A 16327-nucleotide genomic window follows, 5' to 3' on the forward strand; every position below is an offset into this window, starting at 1 on the left:
CCTTTGGATCACCCTTTGCACCCTGGAGCCCCTGAACCAGCCCCCACACCCGCCCCGCTGGGTTCTGCCGAGCCTCTCTGAAGCTGCCTTTTTGCCCTGTCTCTTTGAGGAAGTAAGAGAAGGCCAATCTGTACTTAGCAGCTGTTCTTCAGGCCGGCTTCCCAGAGGTCAGCAGGGAGAGAAAACTATGGGGAGTGGGGAGCTCACTGCCCATCCCACCCACAGGAACATGCACCTGCCTGTGCAGGTATGTGTCTCCTTGACTGTGTGTGTCCAGAGCTGTGTGATGGCTGCCTACAGGGTCCAGGCGCTCCTGTACTTCTCACACAATGTGGAATGTTGGTGAATGCAAAGTCTCACCATTTCTTTCGCCTTCACACCTCACCCCTCTTAGGTGGCCAGAGGAGGCTTGAATCTGCACCATTTCTCTGTGATGCTGCCCTATGGTGGTCTAAAAACACCCAAAGTAAGATTCTGCCAGTAGAACTAGAACAAAGACTTAGTCTTCCAGTCCATCCTGAAACCCACTGGACAGCTTCCCAGCCTGGGCTCCCTCGGCCTGTAAAGTGTGCTTCTGGAGGTCATACTTTCCCAACTCAACCTGGCAACCCCCTCCATGCCGGGCTCTGGCTGAGGACTCAAGGGCAAGTGAGGCAGTCTCTGCCCCTCAGGTGCAAGCAGTGTAGTGTGGAGAGAGACATACAAGTAAGAAACACAGCGCAGCATGGGTGACTACCACATTAGAAGCAGACGAGGGCCACGAAGAAGGTGAGTTCCTTGCAGCAACGGATGTGGGTTTTTTTTTTTTCTTTGTGTCTCACAGGAAGGGATGTGTTTTAACCTATGCATCCCTTAAGGCAGGCAGACCTGTTGACTGTGAGTTGTCTCTGATTAATAAGAAATGGGAGAAATGGTATGACTAGATCAATTCAGTTGGTTGAGTGGTCCAGATCTTTCAAAGTTTAGATTCTGTGCAGAGAACTAATGAAAAGGTCTTTGGAGCTGACCTGCTTGATCTGATCCTCAGCCTTGCTCATCTGTCACCTCCACCATCAGTAGGTCACCCAAGGTGGCTCCATCATTGGTGAGCTGCATCCAAGGAATTTATTACTAATCCTAGGTAAACTATCATGTTTTGTGCCTCATTGTACAAATTAGGTTGGACAAAAGACTATTCCTAAAAATAACTTCACTGTCACACACGTGCATTGCAATATGCTGTCTGAAGTAGAGAAGGAAGGCACAAAGCCTTGCTGGTCTATGGATGGTAGTATCAGCATCACCTGGACGCCTGTTAGAAATGCAGTTTCAGGCCCCACTCTGGACCTGCTGAATCAGAATCTCTGGGATGGGGCTTAGGAATCTGTTTTAACAGGCTCTCCGTGTGACACTTAAGCACGGTAAGTTTTGGAAGTACCACCCAATATTGCAGACAACCTCATACCTGTGAACATCATCCCTGACAAGGTTGGGATCCTCTGGTCTAGATACCGCCCCTTGCACAGTAATTGCAGGAGTATTCGTTTTTCTAGTCCTTTTGTGTACTCAGTATTGGCACAATCCTTTGGCCTTTGTTGTAGGTCAAGTTCCCAGGGAAACAGACTCCGAGATTACCTGGCAGAAAGCTTACTGAGTGTGCTCTCTGGAACAATGCCTGTAAGATAAAGAGGGAGAAGTGGGGCTGTGGTGCAGCTTCACAAGTGGCCTCAACCAATCTCAGAGGGAGCTCTGCAGCTGGGATGACTGTTTGAGGCACATTGGTCAGTTGTTGGGTGTGGGTTATCCCTAAGGGTTGTAACCTTGGGTGAGGCAGCTTAGCAGAGGCCAGCACCCAGAGACGGACACATCTGAGAAATGTCAGCAGACAACAGCCCTAGCTGCTGGGAGAATGAGCAAGTGCCCTGGTTCTAAAGGGGGATCCAGGAGGTGCACCACAGCCCCATCGACAGTCTTCGATGCAACAGAGGCCCTTGGATTACGTTTGAACCTCTGTGGGTCTGCCGTCGTCTCCCTCTGTGTTTGGTTTAATAAGCCCTCGGTTTTCTGCCGATCCATGGCCTAGTCATCTGTGTCATCACCACTGAGCTTTTCTCAGCCACAGCTTGAGGACATGAAGAAGTTCAGAGTTGACAGGATGAACAGTCGGAGATGGGGGTCACATCATAAGCCCTGCCATTACTGGTTGTGAGGTGTTAGCAGATTTTTGTGGGGAGCTTCAGATTCCCTGCTGGTCCAGTGGGGGTGACACCTGTGAGAATCACAGCTGTGGGCTTCCGTAGAGAGTGGATGGAAAGCGTGCTTGGTAAACGCAAAGGTGCCTGGTAAGTGCTGCCTTTAGAAAGAAACTCCTTCCTCTAAACCTTGCATCCTGAGGGCCACATCTTTGTCTCCCAACAACTGGTTTTAATGTGTCTTCTAGTTTTCTCTCTCCACAGTGCTGAGCTCATGGATCCCAAAGAACTTGTCCCAGAGCTGGGCCATCAGTAATAACTAGTGGCACATTTTTGTCTTCTAGGGGCCAACTCACCCTATGCAGCCCAGCCCACCAGCTACGACTATGATGCCCCACTGAGTGAGGCCGGGGACCTCACTGAGAAGTATTTTGCTCTGCGAAACGTTATCCAGAAGGTGGGTGCTTTGTATGAGCTGTGGTGGGCTGATCTTGGACAGAGCCTCTCTTGAACTCACTGTGGCTCTGTGGACAACTTCCTGCCCGGAGCCCTCCTGTTTAAAAGGATGGATGAAGGGAGGCATCAGCTAGCCTTGGGTTTGCGTCTTGTACCCACGTGATTAAGAATGAGTCTATGAGCAAATCAGTCTGCTGATTATTAATTTGTAAAACTGGGATTACAGCATCTGGTTGTGTTGTAAAGATTGAAAAGAATGTATGTAAGCCATCCAGGACAGTTCCTGACACATACATGTCTAATAAGTGGTAGCTGTTAACTATTATTTATCTTACATGTAAGAAAATGTGTGTCTACTTAAAAAGCTGATGTACATAGGAAAACAAATCTTCAGACACTGTGAAGCATGGTGCAGATGTCAGCTGTCAGTGAAGCTTCATTTTTCTATATGGAGCAAGTGATTGCTGTTTCCTTCTGGACTGCACCTGAACTGCTTAGTCCTGCTAGCATTGTAACATTTTGAGGCACCTAATGCACCTAGGTGGGGTTTCCTGTCTCTGCTGTGGGTTAAAAGAAAAAACCCACAGTTTTTCTGCTCAGTCACCTGAGTTTTGAAGTTAAAAAACAAAGGTTTTCTGCCTATAAATGGTATGGGGTTTTTTTTTGTTTAAGTATGATGGCGTCTTAATTTTAAGCATGTGTTAAAATGAATATTACACATTTTTTAAAGATAATATAATCTAGACTTACCACACTTATAATTTGTCCATTTCATCTAAATTTTCAGATGTATTGTTAAAATGTTGCTTATGCTATTCCTTTATTATGGGTTTAACCTCTACAGAATTTATAGTAATGTCTCCCAAGCTCTCTCATATGTTTGTTCTGTTTTGAAGCTTTTGGTTCCTGTCTTTATTATTTTCTTCCTTTATTTGAAGCTTAGCTTTTTAATGCAGCCTTACTTCTTTTCTAATATAAATATTTAAGGTTATAAATTTCCTTCAAGTACTACTGTGGCTTTATCTCATAAGTTTTGATGTGCAATCTGTTTCTCACTGTTTGCTTCTAAACATGTCTATTTTGATTTCTCTTTACCCTTGATATGTGCAGAAGCATATTTTTTAAATTACTAGAAATAAGTACTTTTCTGTTTTTTTTTATTTCTAGCCTCTTTGCATTCTGGTTAGAGAATATAATCTGTGTGATACCAATCCCTTGAAAGCTATTGAGCCTAGTCCTAGAGCCTGACATACACCAATATTAATGGTCAATGTGTGCATAAAAAGAAAGTATACTTTACAGTTGTTGACTATATTCTACATACACGTTCATCAGATTACGTTTATTAATGGTGCCATTGATATCTTTGATCTGCTTCCTAATTTTTTGTCAGATCAGTCTACTATTTATTAAGAGTTGTCCTCATGTATTTCCCCTTGTAGCTCTGCCAGTTCTGAGGTTATGTTATTAGGTGGGCAAACTGAGAATTAAATCCTTCAGTACTTAATAGTAAAGGGATTATATAACCCCCTATTTCTAATAAGGCTTTTTGCTTGAAACCTTTTTGTTTGTTTGTTTGTTTGTTTGTCTGTTATTCATTAACACCATTTACCTGCATACTTTTGCTTGGTATTTTTCTGAAATATCTTTCCCAATGCTTTAATTTCAACTTTTTTATATCCTTTGTTCTCTTTACATGTGTCTCTTATAAATAAGATATAATTGAATTTTTAAAATATCAGTTTGAAATTTCTTGTCTTTTAACTGGTATATTTATGCATTCTCATTCATTGTACTCGATATACATAGATTAATTTCAATTATTTTATAATTTCTGTTTGTTTACCTTTTCAGCTTTTTCTTTCCCTTTATTGCTTTCTTTTAGATTGAGGTTTTTTGTTTTGTTTGTTTGGTTTTTATTCCTCTTATTTCTTTCCCCCCTCTTCTACTTCGGAAGTTATTCACTGCATTCTAATTTTTTTTAGTGGTTGCCATTTAAGTGTGACATATATACCCCCAGAAAAAAACAACTCATAAGTACACAGCTTAGTGAATTCAGACAAAGGGAGCACAGCCCTGTAACCAACTCACATTTCCCCAGAAGCCCCTCTCATACCTCTCTCTAGTCATTAACACACATACCCATCCCTGAGCTCACGGCTGGCCTCACCTCTATCGCCAGAGGTTCGTTTTGCTTGTTTTTAGGCAGCAAGTTCCTACAATATACACTCCTGTGTCTGGCTGTCTTGTAATAGTTTAAAATTAATCAATGTCTTTACTTTTTCCCTATTGCATCCCTTTTTAACTTACTGTAACTCCAATTACACCCCTCTTGATTTGTATGTTATTATTGTCATGTATTTTAATTCTCTGGGTTTAGTGTTCATGTATTTTAGTTCCCTCCTTAAAAAATGAAACCCATGGGGCATTACTATAATGGCTTCAGATAGTATTTCACTTGACCCACATAGTCCATTTATTTGCAAATGATTTAACAAGTATTTATCAAGTACTCTCCATGCTCCAGGTGCAGTTTTAGCTGCTTGGTGTATGTAGGCTTTCCTGAGAAGCTCGAACAAAAACTTTAAGGTGGTGAGAGGGCCATGTGGAATATCTCCACCAGGACAAGAGCATTCCAGGCAGAATTCAACCAGTGAGAACTTGGGAAGGTATATGGCATTTTTAGAGTCTAGCAAGGAGGCCAGTGTGGCTGGAACTCAGTAAATGAAGAGGTAAGAAGTAGGAAATGAGGTCAAGGAGATAGATGGGGAACTGATCACATGGGGCATTACAAGCCATCATAAGACTTTGGCTTTTACTCTGAATGAAATGGGAGTCCATTGAGGAGTTGAGTGAACCATTGTTTAAGCATTCCATTAAAGCAGAATGCGGCTGCTGTTTTGAGACTAGACCCTGGGAGGTGCGGCAAGGGTAGAGTAGGAAGACCAGTTAGAAGGCTTTTGCAGCCATCTCAGTGAGAGGTGATTGTGGCTTGTGAAGGTAGTAGGAACTAGGCAGTTTCAGAATATATTATGAAACTAGTGCTAATGTAATTTTCAGATGGGGAGTGTGAAAGAAAGGAGAGACAGGTGACTCTAAAGTGTTTTAAATGGCAACTCGAAGGACGGAGTTACCGTTTATGTGGGGGAAGATCAGGAGTTCAGTTTTGGCTGTGCAAAGTTAGACTTGTCTAGTATATGTCCTAGTGGAGATGTAGAGTGAGCAGTGGATATATGAATGCACAGTTTGAGACAAAGGTCTGGTACCTTTGTCCCAGGACCACACTTTCTTTATCTTTTGTTCCTTCTTGCAGCTCAGTCTTTCCATCTGAGGTCACCCTTCTTCTGCCTGAAGCATATTCTTTAGAATTTCACTTAGTGAGCAAATTATAGTAATTCTTCTTTGTCTGAAAATTGTTTTTCACCCTCATTTTCAAATGCAGTTTTTCTTTTCTTCTTCTTCTTCTTCTTTTTTTTTTTGTAAGGCAGGGTCTCACTCTGTCGCCCAGACTGAGTGCAGTGGTGAGATCTTGGCGCACTGCCCTCCTCTGCCTCCCAGCTTCAAGTGATTCTCATGCCTCAGCCTCCCAAGTAACTGGAATTACAGGTGTACATCATCACACCTGGCTAATTTTTATATTTTTAGTAGAGATGGGGTTTCACCATGTTGGCCAGGCTGGTCTTGAACTTCTGACCTCAGATGATCCACATGCCTCAGCCTCCCGAAGTGCTGGGATTACAGGTGTGAGCCATCATGCCCAGCCTCAAACTGTAGTTTTTCTAGACTGACAGTTTTCTCTCAGCATACTGACTTCGGGCCTCTATTGTTGCTGGTGAGAAGTCAGTTTGCTGTACTCTGTCACTCTTCTGAAGATAATCTGTCTTTCCTCTTGGACAGCTTCTGAGATTTTCTCTTTATATTTGATGCTGTATAGTTTCTGTGTGATGAATCTAAGTGTGACTTTCTTTTCGTTTATCTCACTTGGTAGTTTTGGAACTTGTGGCTTGGTATCTTTTTTCACTAGTCCTAAAAAGTTTACGCTATTATGTCTTCAGATATTTGTTTTTATTAGATAATTTGTCAGAGCTTCTGATTCTAGCCTCCACGGCTTATAATCTCTTTTTCTCTGTGCGGCATTCTGATTATCTTCAAATATGTTCTTCAATTGTTGTTTTCTTTTTAGCAGCTATAAATTCTGAGATTAAAACCTTTCCATTGAGTTATGAAATTATATTTTTCATTCTATAAGTTCACATTGGCAGTTCGAATTTTACTCAGCCATTTTGAAATTCTCTTGCTTTTTCCTTATGTATACATGTTCTTCTTTTATTTCTTTAAACATACTAGAGATAGTTCTGTTATATATCTCTATTTGATCATTTCAGTATGCAGAGTCTTTCTGTGTCTCATTCTGCTTTTTGTTGTTTCTGTGAGCTTTTGCTTATGATGCCTTGTTTCTGTGTGTGTATTGTGATTTTGACTGAGCTTAATTTCTTGGAACTTTTTGTAGTTGTTGTTTTTGTTGTTCTTCTTCTTAGAGACAGGGTTTCACTCTGTCGCCCAGGCTGGAGTGCAGTGGTGCAATCAGGGCTCACTGCAACCTCAACCTCCCTGGCTCAAGTGATTCTCCTGCCACAGCCTCCTGAGGATCTGGAACTATAGGCATGTGCCACCATGCCTAGCTTATTTATTTATTTATTTATTTATTTATTTATTTATTTATTTATTGTAGAGCGAGGGTCTCACTATGTTGCCTAAGCTGGTATTGAACTCCTGGGCTCACTCGTGGAACTTTTATCTTTTTTTTTTTTTTTTTTTTTTTTTTTGAGACGGAGTCTCACTCTGTGGCCCAGGCTGGAGTGCAGTGGTGCAACCTCGGCTCACTCCAAGCTTCGCCTCCTGGGTTCATGCCATTCTCCTGCCTCAGCCTCCCGTGTACCTGGGACTACAGGCGCCGGCCACCACACCCGGCTAATTTCTTGTATTTTTAGTAGAGACGGGGTTTCACCGTGTTAGCCAGGATGGTCTCGATCTCCTGAGCTCATGATCCGCCCGTCTCGGCCTCCCAAAGTGCTGGGATTACAGGCGTGAGCCACCGCGTCCTGCCAGAACTTTTATCTTTAGGAATTATTTGAGATTTGGGGTGAACGTGGGTTCTTCCAGAGAGAATTAGCATTTGCTTCTGGCAGATACCAGGGAACATTACACCTTAAATTAAAATCTTAAATTGAGGGATTTTTTGTACTACAGAAGCAGTGTGAATTTTAGCTACAAATATATCTGAGGGCCGATTGTGAATATGAATTTTTGAAGCATATTTGTTTTCTCCTTACGTATTGCCATGTAACAAAGAACCCCTAAACCTAGTAATTCAACATAACAAATATTTATTATATTACAGTTTCGTAGGATGAAGGATCTAGGAATGGCTTAGATAGATGTTGTGTCTAAGCTACTCCTAGGGCTATTTTTTATTTCTATCAGTTTATACGGTTTTAAAAATCAGCATTTTCAAGATGCCATTCCATATTTGTATGTATGACCTCCATCATTTCTTTTGAAAAATCACCTGTCACTGGCTTTCCTTTGATGGTATAGGTCTTTTTTCTCCAGTGCTTTTAAGATTTCCTTTTCATCTTTGATTTTTAGGAATTTTCCTATGGTATGCCTATGCATAGTTTTCTTTATATACATCTTGTTTGAGGGTGTTTGAACTTCCTAAATGTATGGCATTACTTCTTTTGTAGATTTTAGAACATTCTTGGCTATTATCCAATGTTATGTTTACTTCATTCTCCCACCTTGCCTTTCAGAACACCAGTGGTATGTGTGTTAGACGTTTTTTCCTGTGTTCTGTGTACCTCTTAAGCGCTTCCATTGTTTCTATCCTTTCCCCCCAACATATTTTAGTTTAGATTTTATTCTGACCTATCTTCTAGTTTATTAATCCTCTTTTCAACTGAGTGAAACTCATATTACAGACTCAATTTCAGTGATTGCATTTTTCAGTTCTAAAGTTTCCATTAGATTTTAAAGATTGTTTCCGGTTCTCTGCTGAGATTCCTCATCTTGTTTTGTTGTATGTTTATCAGCATTATTTTAAGCTATTTTCAGATTACAGTACAATAACATGAAGTCTTATGGGTCTGTTTCAATGGTTTTTTTTTTTTTTTTTTGAGACAGAGTCTTGCTCTGTCGCCCAGGCTGGAGTGCAGTGGCACAATCTCAGCTCACTGCAACCTCTGCCTCCCGAGTTTAAGTGATTCTCCTGCCTCAGCCTCCTGAGTAGCTGGGATTACAGGCATGCACCACCATGCCTGGCTAATTTTTGTATATTTTTAGTAGAGATGGGGTTTCACCATGTTGGTCAGGCTGGTCTCAAACTCCTGACCTCATGATCTGCCCACTTCAGCCTCCCAAAGTGCTGGGCTTAGAGGCGTGAGCCACCACTCCCAGCCCTGGCTTTTTTTTCTACTCATTTTTGATCAGATAGTGTTGTCTCCTATATGTTGGGTTTTTTCTCATCCAGAAGTCAATAAAACAAAAAAGAAAGAGATAATTTGGGTTGTATATGTTTTTTCTTCCAAAAGAGATTTACTTTTACTTCTACCAGGCAGTTAGAGTAGAGAGAGACCATCTTCATGCAATCAGGAGTTAAGCTAATTTGAAAGTGGGCTTCTGTCTTCTTGAGGGTTGGTCTGCTTGTGGTTCACTTTCTTAGGGGTCTCAACTGAGAACTTGAAGTCTTTACCAGGGTTCCTTCTCCATTATGATCTCTGAAGTCCCATTTTTATCTTCTCAGCCCTAGAAGACTCCCAGAAGTTGTGTTTGGCTTCTAGCCTCTCAGTTGGCCTTTGTGAATTGGCAAATACCTTGATGGGAAAACTAGTACAAATATCAGACTTGCATCATGGCATTTTCCATTTTTTTGGAATTGTAACCACTTAATTCCTTTCTACTTTGGTAGCTTTCTGATACCTTCAAACAGATATTTTAAAACATCTTGTACAATTGTTCCAGATGTTTTCCACAGGAAGATTTGTCAACAAAAACCTAGTTTCAGAGATTTATTTACTCCCTAAGAGATTCTCCAGAATTTGCTATCCACAAAGGTGTTAACCTTCAGAGCACAGGGAAAACCTTTCACAAATGATTTTTCTGAGATCTGTGGATCATCCACTTAATCATTATACAAACATTCAGCACCAGTCTTGCAGATGCTGTGTTAAATGCTAGAGAGGTGAGCAGTAAGTCTACCATGGTCCCCTGTTGGAGGGGCTCCCAGAAGAGATCAATCAGAATTTTTTTCTTTAAGCATCCCTCTTACTCCAGAGTTTCTCCAGATAGACTGAAATCACCTTTAAGCAAGTTTTAAAGATATGGCAGATATGTAAAAACCAGTCTGGCTTTTTTTTTTTTTTTTTTTGAGGAGTCACCCAGTATTGTGTGAGAGGTAGAGTCACAGATTGGAGAAGCTTTGGAGAGGGACAGAACAAAACTTGAGTGTTGACTCCAGTACTTAGTGGGCAAGGTACCCTCTTTCCACATCTGTGCAATATGGTTAGCACGCCTTCTCAGAGAAGAATACATAGCAGTTATTTTTAATACTGTTTTTCTTCACTTATGTCGTTGTAAAATTTCAAACTAGAGTTAAATATTCCTCTGGAAAGTCATGCCCACTTATGCTCAAAGCCTCTGTGGACAGTTCCCTTTAGTAGCTGCAGTAATCACTATTGCTCAATTGCTCCCGAGAAAATCAAGGAGGAAGTAATACTCGGCCATTCTACTGGTTTTTATGTGGTGTCCAGACCCAAAGGGTATCTTGTTACAGAGAGTGTGACATGAGCACTGTAGTTTTTTCTAGATAAGAGTTACTGTTCCATGTTTACTTTGGGTGTCTTCTATCAGCCAGGACTACTGATTTACTTGATTTGATTATAACGCCTGTGGACTTATTTCTTTTATAGACTATTGCTTCATTTCACAATCCACTTCAGGTTTATTTATTTTCTCAACAGATTTGTTGAGGTATAATTCACATACATTTCTCCCATTCGAAGTATACCATTCATTGTTTTTTGGTATATTATTAATTTTTTAGGCCAGGCGTGGTGGCTCATGCCTGTAATCCCAGCACTTTGGGAGGCTGAGGCAGGCAGATCACCTAAGGTCGGGAGTTCAAGACCAGCCTGACCAACATGGTGAAATCCCGTCTCCACTAAAAATACAAAAATTAGCCTGGCATAGTGGTGCACGCCCGTAATCCCAGCTACTCGGGAGACTGAGGCAGGAGAAGCGCTTGAACCTGGGAGTCAGAGGTTGCAGTGACCTGAGATCACACCACTGCACGCCAGCCTGGGCAACAGAGCGAGACTCTGTCTCAAAAAAAAGTAAAAATAAAAATAAAAAAAATTAAATTTTGGTAAAATATATTTAAAACAAAATTTGCCGTTTTAACCATATTTAAATGTAAATTCAGTGCCATTAGTTATATTCACAATGTTATGCAGCCAACACCATTATCTATTTTCAAAACTTTTTCTTCCTTCCAGACAGAAACTCTGTAACTATGAAGCAATAGCTCCCCAGTCACCCTCTCCTCAGCTTCTAGTAGCTCCTAGCCTATTTTCTGTCTCTGTGAATTTGCCTATTCTAGATATTTCATATAAGTGGCGTCATAAAATATTGGTCCTTTTGTGTCTGGCTTAATTCACTTAGCACAGTGTTTTCAAGGTTCATGTTGTAATGTGTCAGAATTTCATTCCTTTTTATGGCTTCATATTCCACTGTATGCATAGATGTATTTTTAATTATTCATTTTGTTCATCTGGTGACGACCATTTTGGTTGTTTCCATCTTTTGGCTATTTGAATAATGCTGCCCTGAACATCAGAATACGAGAATCATTATGAATAAGTCTCTGCTTGTCATTCCTCTAGGGACATACCTAGAAGTGAAGTTGCTGGTAGGCTTATTTTTAGAATTATTTTCTTCCTGAAATAGTGAACTTTCCTAATGTGGAAAAAATCAAATCAAGTTTTACAACACTTATTTACATATGCTTTATTGTATAAAATATCACTTTACATTTGGCCTCATCATAACAGCACATTTTTATTCTCTCATACTTCTAGCTTCTTCCTGCCATCCCCTATCCCTGAAACTCCACACACTTTTCTTGACCTTCCCTTGCTCTTCTGATCGATGGTGGATAGTCTTACACTATCACCCTCAATCCGTCTGTATGCGGCTGTTTAAGAGGCCCTGCTCTATGAACCACTGCTGGGACCATTCTGACTGTCCCACTCTGGAACCAGAGCCAGGCAGAAGAATTTTAAACTTTAGTATTGACTGGCCGGGAAGGGATCTTACTTCCAGTCTGATTTGGATCTTTCATGATCTCTAGTTCTCTTTATGCCCTTTGTCATTTCTTCTTCTCACTGTCTAGTATAAACCATCACCCTTACACTTTATCCTAATGTGCAGGAGACACTGTCTCCTACTTCACCAAGAAAATAAATGCTATCGAATACACCAAATTAAGGAGCTTGAATTATAGGTAATGGTGCCTTTGAATTAGTTTAAAGAAGAAAATGATGTAATTGGCTATGCATTTCAAAATGACTATTGGATGAGGCAACAAAAAGGAATGTGTAGTTAGAATGAATCAAGAAATCATTACAAATTCCAAGTGTCTTCGTCAGTTTGAGCTGCAATAACAAAGTACCACAGACTGGGTGGTACTTATTTCTCATGGTTCTGGAGGGTGAAATGCCAGCATGGTTAGGTTCTGGTGAGGGCCCTCTTCCACACCGCAGAGCACTGACTTCTAAATGGATCCTTAATTATAAAAAGGGGGCCAAAGAGCTCTCTGGGATCTCATTTAAGGTACTAATCCCATCTCAAAGTCCCTACCACATAATACCATCACCTTAAGAGTTAGAATTTCAACATATGAGTTGTGGGAGGACACAAATGTTCAGTCCATAACAAAAAGATTAAATGATTAAAATAATCACAAATATCACTTTTTTTTTTTTTTTTTCTTGAGACAGTGTCTTGTTCTGTTGCCCAGGCTGGAGTGCAGTGGTGCAATCATAGCTCACTGCAGCTTCAAACCCCTGGACTCAAGCGGTCCTCCTGCCTCAGCCTCCTGAGCAGCTAGGGCTACAGGTGTGCACCACCACACCTGACTTTTTAAAAATTTTTTTGTAGCAACGGAGTCTCCCTATGTTGCCTGGGCTGCTCTCGAACTCCTGACCTCAAACAATCCTCCTGCCTTGGCCTCCCAGAGTGCTGGCATTACAGGCATGGGCAATTGTGTCCAGCCTACAACTTTTTTTTAAAAACATCATTTGGTTTTATTAACTGCTTGAAACCTCTACCATTCTTCATTCCTTACCTTTTGTTTTTTTTTAATAAGCAATATGTCTTTATTTAGTGACTTTGGAAACAAAACCTCCCAAATAATGCCTGAACCCAAAGTTACATAAAAATGGCTTAAAATATTTTAAAATAATAGATTTGAACATCATTTGTAGTTTCTGCCGCATAACATGAATGCTTTGAGCTGGACAGTAGATTACAAACCATCTCTGATCATGTTTAGACAGATTAGATGATCAATCTGTGGTTGCATTTGTAACTACCCCTAGGAAAAGAATCTCGTTGGAGTTGGGAGCTCTTCACAGTTGCTCAGTCAGTTGGCTCAGGATGGGGCAGTCCTGGAGCTGGCAGGTGGGAGGCTCCACCTGTCTTGCCACTGCTCGTTCTGCTGGCCCTCTATGACTGAAGCTGACACAGAGCCCTGGCCCTTGTTGACATCATTGATACACACCCACTGCCCGTCAACCGACTGCTTCCACAGGGTCACCTTATTGTCTCCACCAGAGATGGCCAAATGTTGGCTGTGATGGACCTGCCCACATGCCACATGACATCATTGAACTTGTGCAGCAATATGGGAGGCCATATATTCCCAAGGCATCATCACAGGTCCAAATGAACACACAACCATCCCGGGAGCAGCTGGCCACGGTGCTGGTGGGCAGGCTGATGGAGGGGGCCCAGGCCACATCTCAAACCCAGTCACTGTGTGCTTCCAGCTTCTGCTCCTCCTTCCACTGGCCATCCTTGAAGAGATTGTCACCGCTACCCGATGCAAACTTCTTGACATAATTGGGTTTCTGCCTGGACAGCTGGTCTGTGAGGCTTCCAGGTACAACAGCAGGGGCCCAGCTGACAGCATTGCAGCCAATGGTGTGAGCGTTGTTGATATTCTTCACTTCCCATTGGCCTTCCCCTGTATAAGTCAGCAGGAAGATGGCCCCATCTGAACTCCCACAGGCCAGGATTAGGCAGTAGTCATGGGGGGCCCAGCACAGAGTTCACTGAGGAGTCATATCCTGAGGGGTCGTGGGTCTTCTCCCAGGTGCCATTTTCCTCTTTCCAGATAATGACTTTCCAATTGTAGGAGCACAATGCCAGGATATTGCCATATGTGGGGTGAGCCCAGGCCACATGCCACAAGGACTCTCATGACTTCTGAGGTTGGCAATGAGGATCTGCCCTCCATTGTGCACTTTGAAGATTTTGACAGATTTTTCTGACGAGCAGGTTGCTCAGGTGGGTGCCATAGTAGTCCATCTGGGCATCATGAATCATGTCCTTATGGGAGGTATCCACAGTGTTAATTACTGACACCATGATTGCAGCGTGGCTGCTCTAGGGACGTGGCAGCTCCTGGTGGTGCCTCCCCATTCCTTACCACCTTTTTTTTTTGAGACAGTCTCACTCTCTCGCCCAGGCTGGAGTGCAGTGGCACAGTCTTGGCTCACTGCAACCTCTGCCGCCCAGGTTCAAGCGATTCTCCTGCCTAGCCTCCCAAGTAACTGGGATTACAGGTGCGTGCCACCATACCTAGCTAATTTTGTATTTTTAGTAGAGACAGGGTTTCACCATGTTGACCAGGCTGGTCTCGAACTCTTGACCTCAAGTGATCCGCCTGCCTGGCCTCCCAAAGTGTTGGAATTACAGGCGTGAGCCACCCCACCTGGCCTCTTATCACCTTTTTTTAGCAACAGTGTTTGCCTCTTCACATGGCAACAGTGTTTGTAATCTTTTCCTCTGGAGAGAATAGAAATCTTTCTTTTTAGCCTGGCTGATTGAAATTTGTTTAGTATTGATAGTTTAGAAAAACAAAAAAGCTTCACATTTTGTTACTGATAATATTGTATAAATGTTTAAGATTGTAATCAAAATTGGGGAACTATCTCTCCAGTTCATTCATATATGAGCTGTAATTTTTGGAAGAAATTTTCACAGACAGGTTCTGACCCCATACAGTTCAAACCTTGCTTCTCCACAACCCATGTACTTCCGGGGCTGGGTGCCTTCAGGCATGATTATATTGCACTACGATGCTAAGTGAGTCAGCACATTGAGTGGAGGGATGATCTATTAATCATAACTTACCTACTCATGGAAGTAACCAGGAATCATATCAATATATCCTACTGTACCCATGTAAAGTAAATCCCTACTTTAACTGTTTTTTAGTTGGGTCGCCAAAATGCCTATAGCAACTGTAAAACCTCCCAAAGGAAGAGGACATTTGACACAGGGAAGCTGGAGCAGAAAGAGACAAGGATGTTCGCTTGTTATGGTCAAATTATATTACTTTCGCAAGTTTTACAAAAACATATGACAGTGTGAACATGCTGGTGGGATTCCTCCCTTGGGGCACTTCTGGATGCAGCTGCCACGGTAGCCTAGGAATGAGACGATGGCAGGGTCATCAGGGAGTGGAGAGGAAGCAATCAATTTGAAAAACATTTAGGGCTGGGCACAGTGGCTCTTGCCTGTAATCCCAGCACTTTGGGAGGCCAAAGTGGGAGGTTCGCCTGAGGCCAGGAAATCAAGACCAGCTTGGGCAACATAGTGAGACTCTGTCTCCACAAGAAAATTAAAACATTTAAATTAGGAAAGAAAAGTGTTCAGGGGGTAAAATTGATAGGATTTTGGTGATTGACTGAACACAGATGTGAGAAAGAATGAGGAATTGTTGATTTGTCCAGGTTACAACCTTAGTTAGATAACTAGGTGGGTACTGGGATCGGCACCTAAGATAGAGGATTGCAGAGGAGGCCCTGGCAGGGACAGGGGAAGCAAGTTCAGTTCTGGGCTTGTTCAGCTCAGTGTTTCCGGGAACATCCAGGTAGAGAGATTTCTCCATAAGCACCAACACTTAATAGTAAGACACTCCAGGGAGAAGTCTGAAAGGCTGGCGCAGATTCTGGGGCCATCAGTGCAAATGGAAACCGAAGTCCAGGGAGAAGTTGAGGCTGCACATGGGGAACTGACTGAGGAGGACGATGGGCCAAGCAAAAGACAAACCCGGGGAATCCAAAGCTTTAACCACTGGGCAGAGTAAGAGAACCCACAAAGGAGACAGAGTCTTTAGAAATTGCCAGGCTCAGTGGCTCATGTGTGTAATCCCAGCACTTTGGGAGGCTGAGGTGGGTGGATCACCTGAGGTCAGGAGTCCGAGACCAGCCTGGCCAACATGGTGAAACTCCGTCTCTACTAAAAATAAAAAAATTAGCTGGAATGGTGCACTCCTGTAGTCCCAGCTACTCTGGAGGCTGAGGCAGGAGAATTGCTTGAACCCAGGAGGCAGAGGTTGCAGTGAGCCGAGATCA

General features: G+C 42.3%; 1 protein-coding gene and 1 pseudogene across 3 annotated transcripts in view; one reads left to right on the top strand and one right to left on the bottom strand.

Moving 5' to 3' along the window:
* Window positions 1–16327, top strand: part of LOC105470937 (galactosidase beta 1) — a 109478-nt gene that overhangs the window by 49627 nt on the left and 43524 nt on the right. For all 3 annotated transcript variants that reach the window (XM_011723287.3, XM_071090757.1, XM_071090756.1), the window contains one exon: window positions 2516–2628. In XM_011723287.3, coding sequence (XP_011721589.2) covers window positions 2516–2628 — 113 coding nt within the window. The remainder of the gene's footprint in view (window positions 1–2515; window positions 2629–16327) is intronic.
* Window positions 13336–14333, bottom strand: LOC105470935 (protein SEC13 homolog pseudogene; annotated as a pseudogene).

Source organism: Macaca nemestrina, chromosome 2 (genome assembly GCF_043159975.1).
Source record: "Macaca nemestrina isolate mMacNem1 chromosome 2, mMacNem.hap1, whole genome shotgun sequence".
In the NCBI taxonomy this organism is placed as follows: domain Eukaryota; kingdom Metazoa; phylum Chordata; class Mammalia; order Primates; family Cercopithecidae; genus Macaca; species Macaca nemestrina.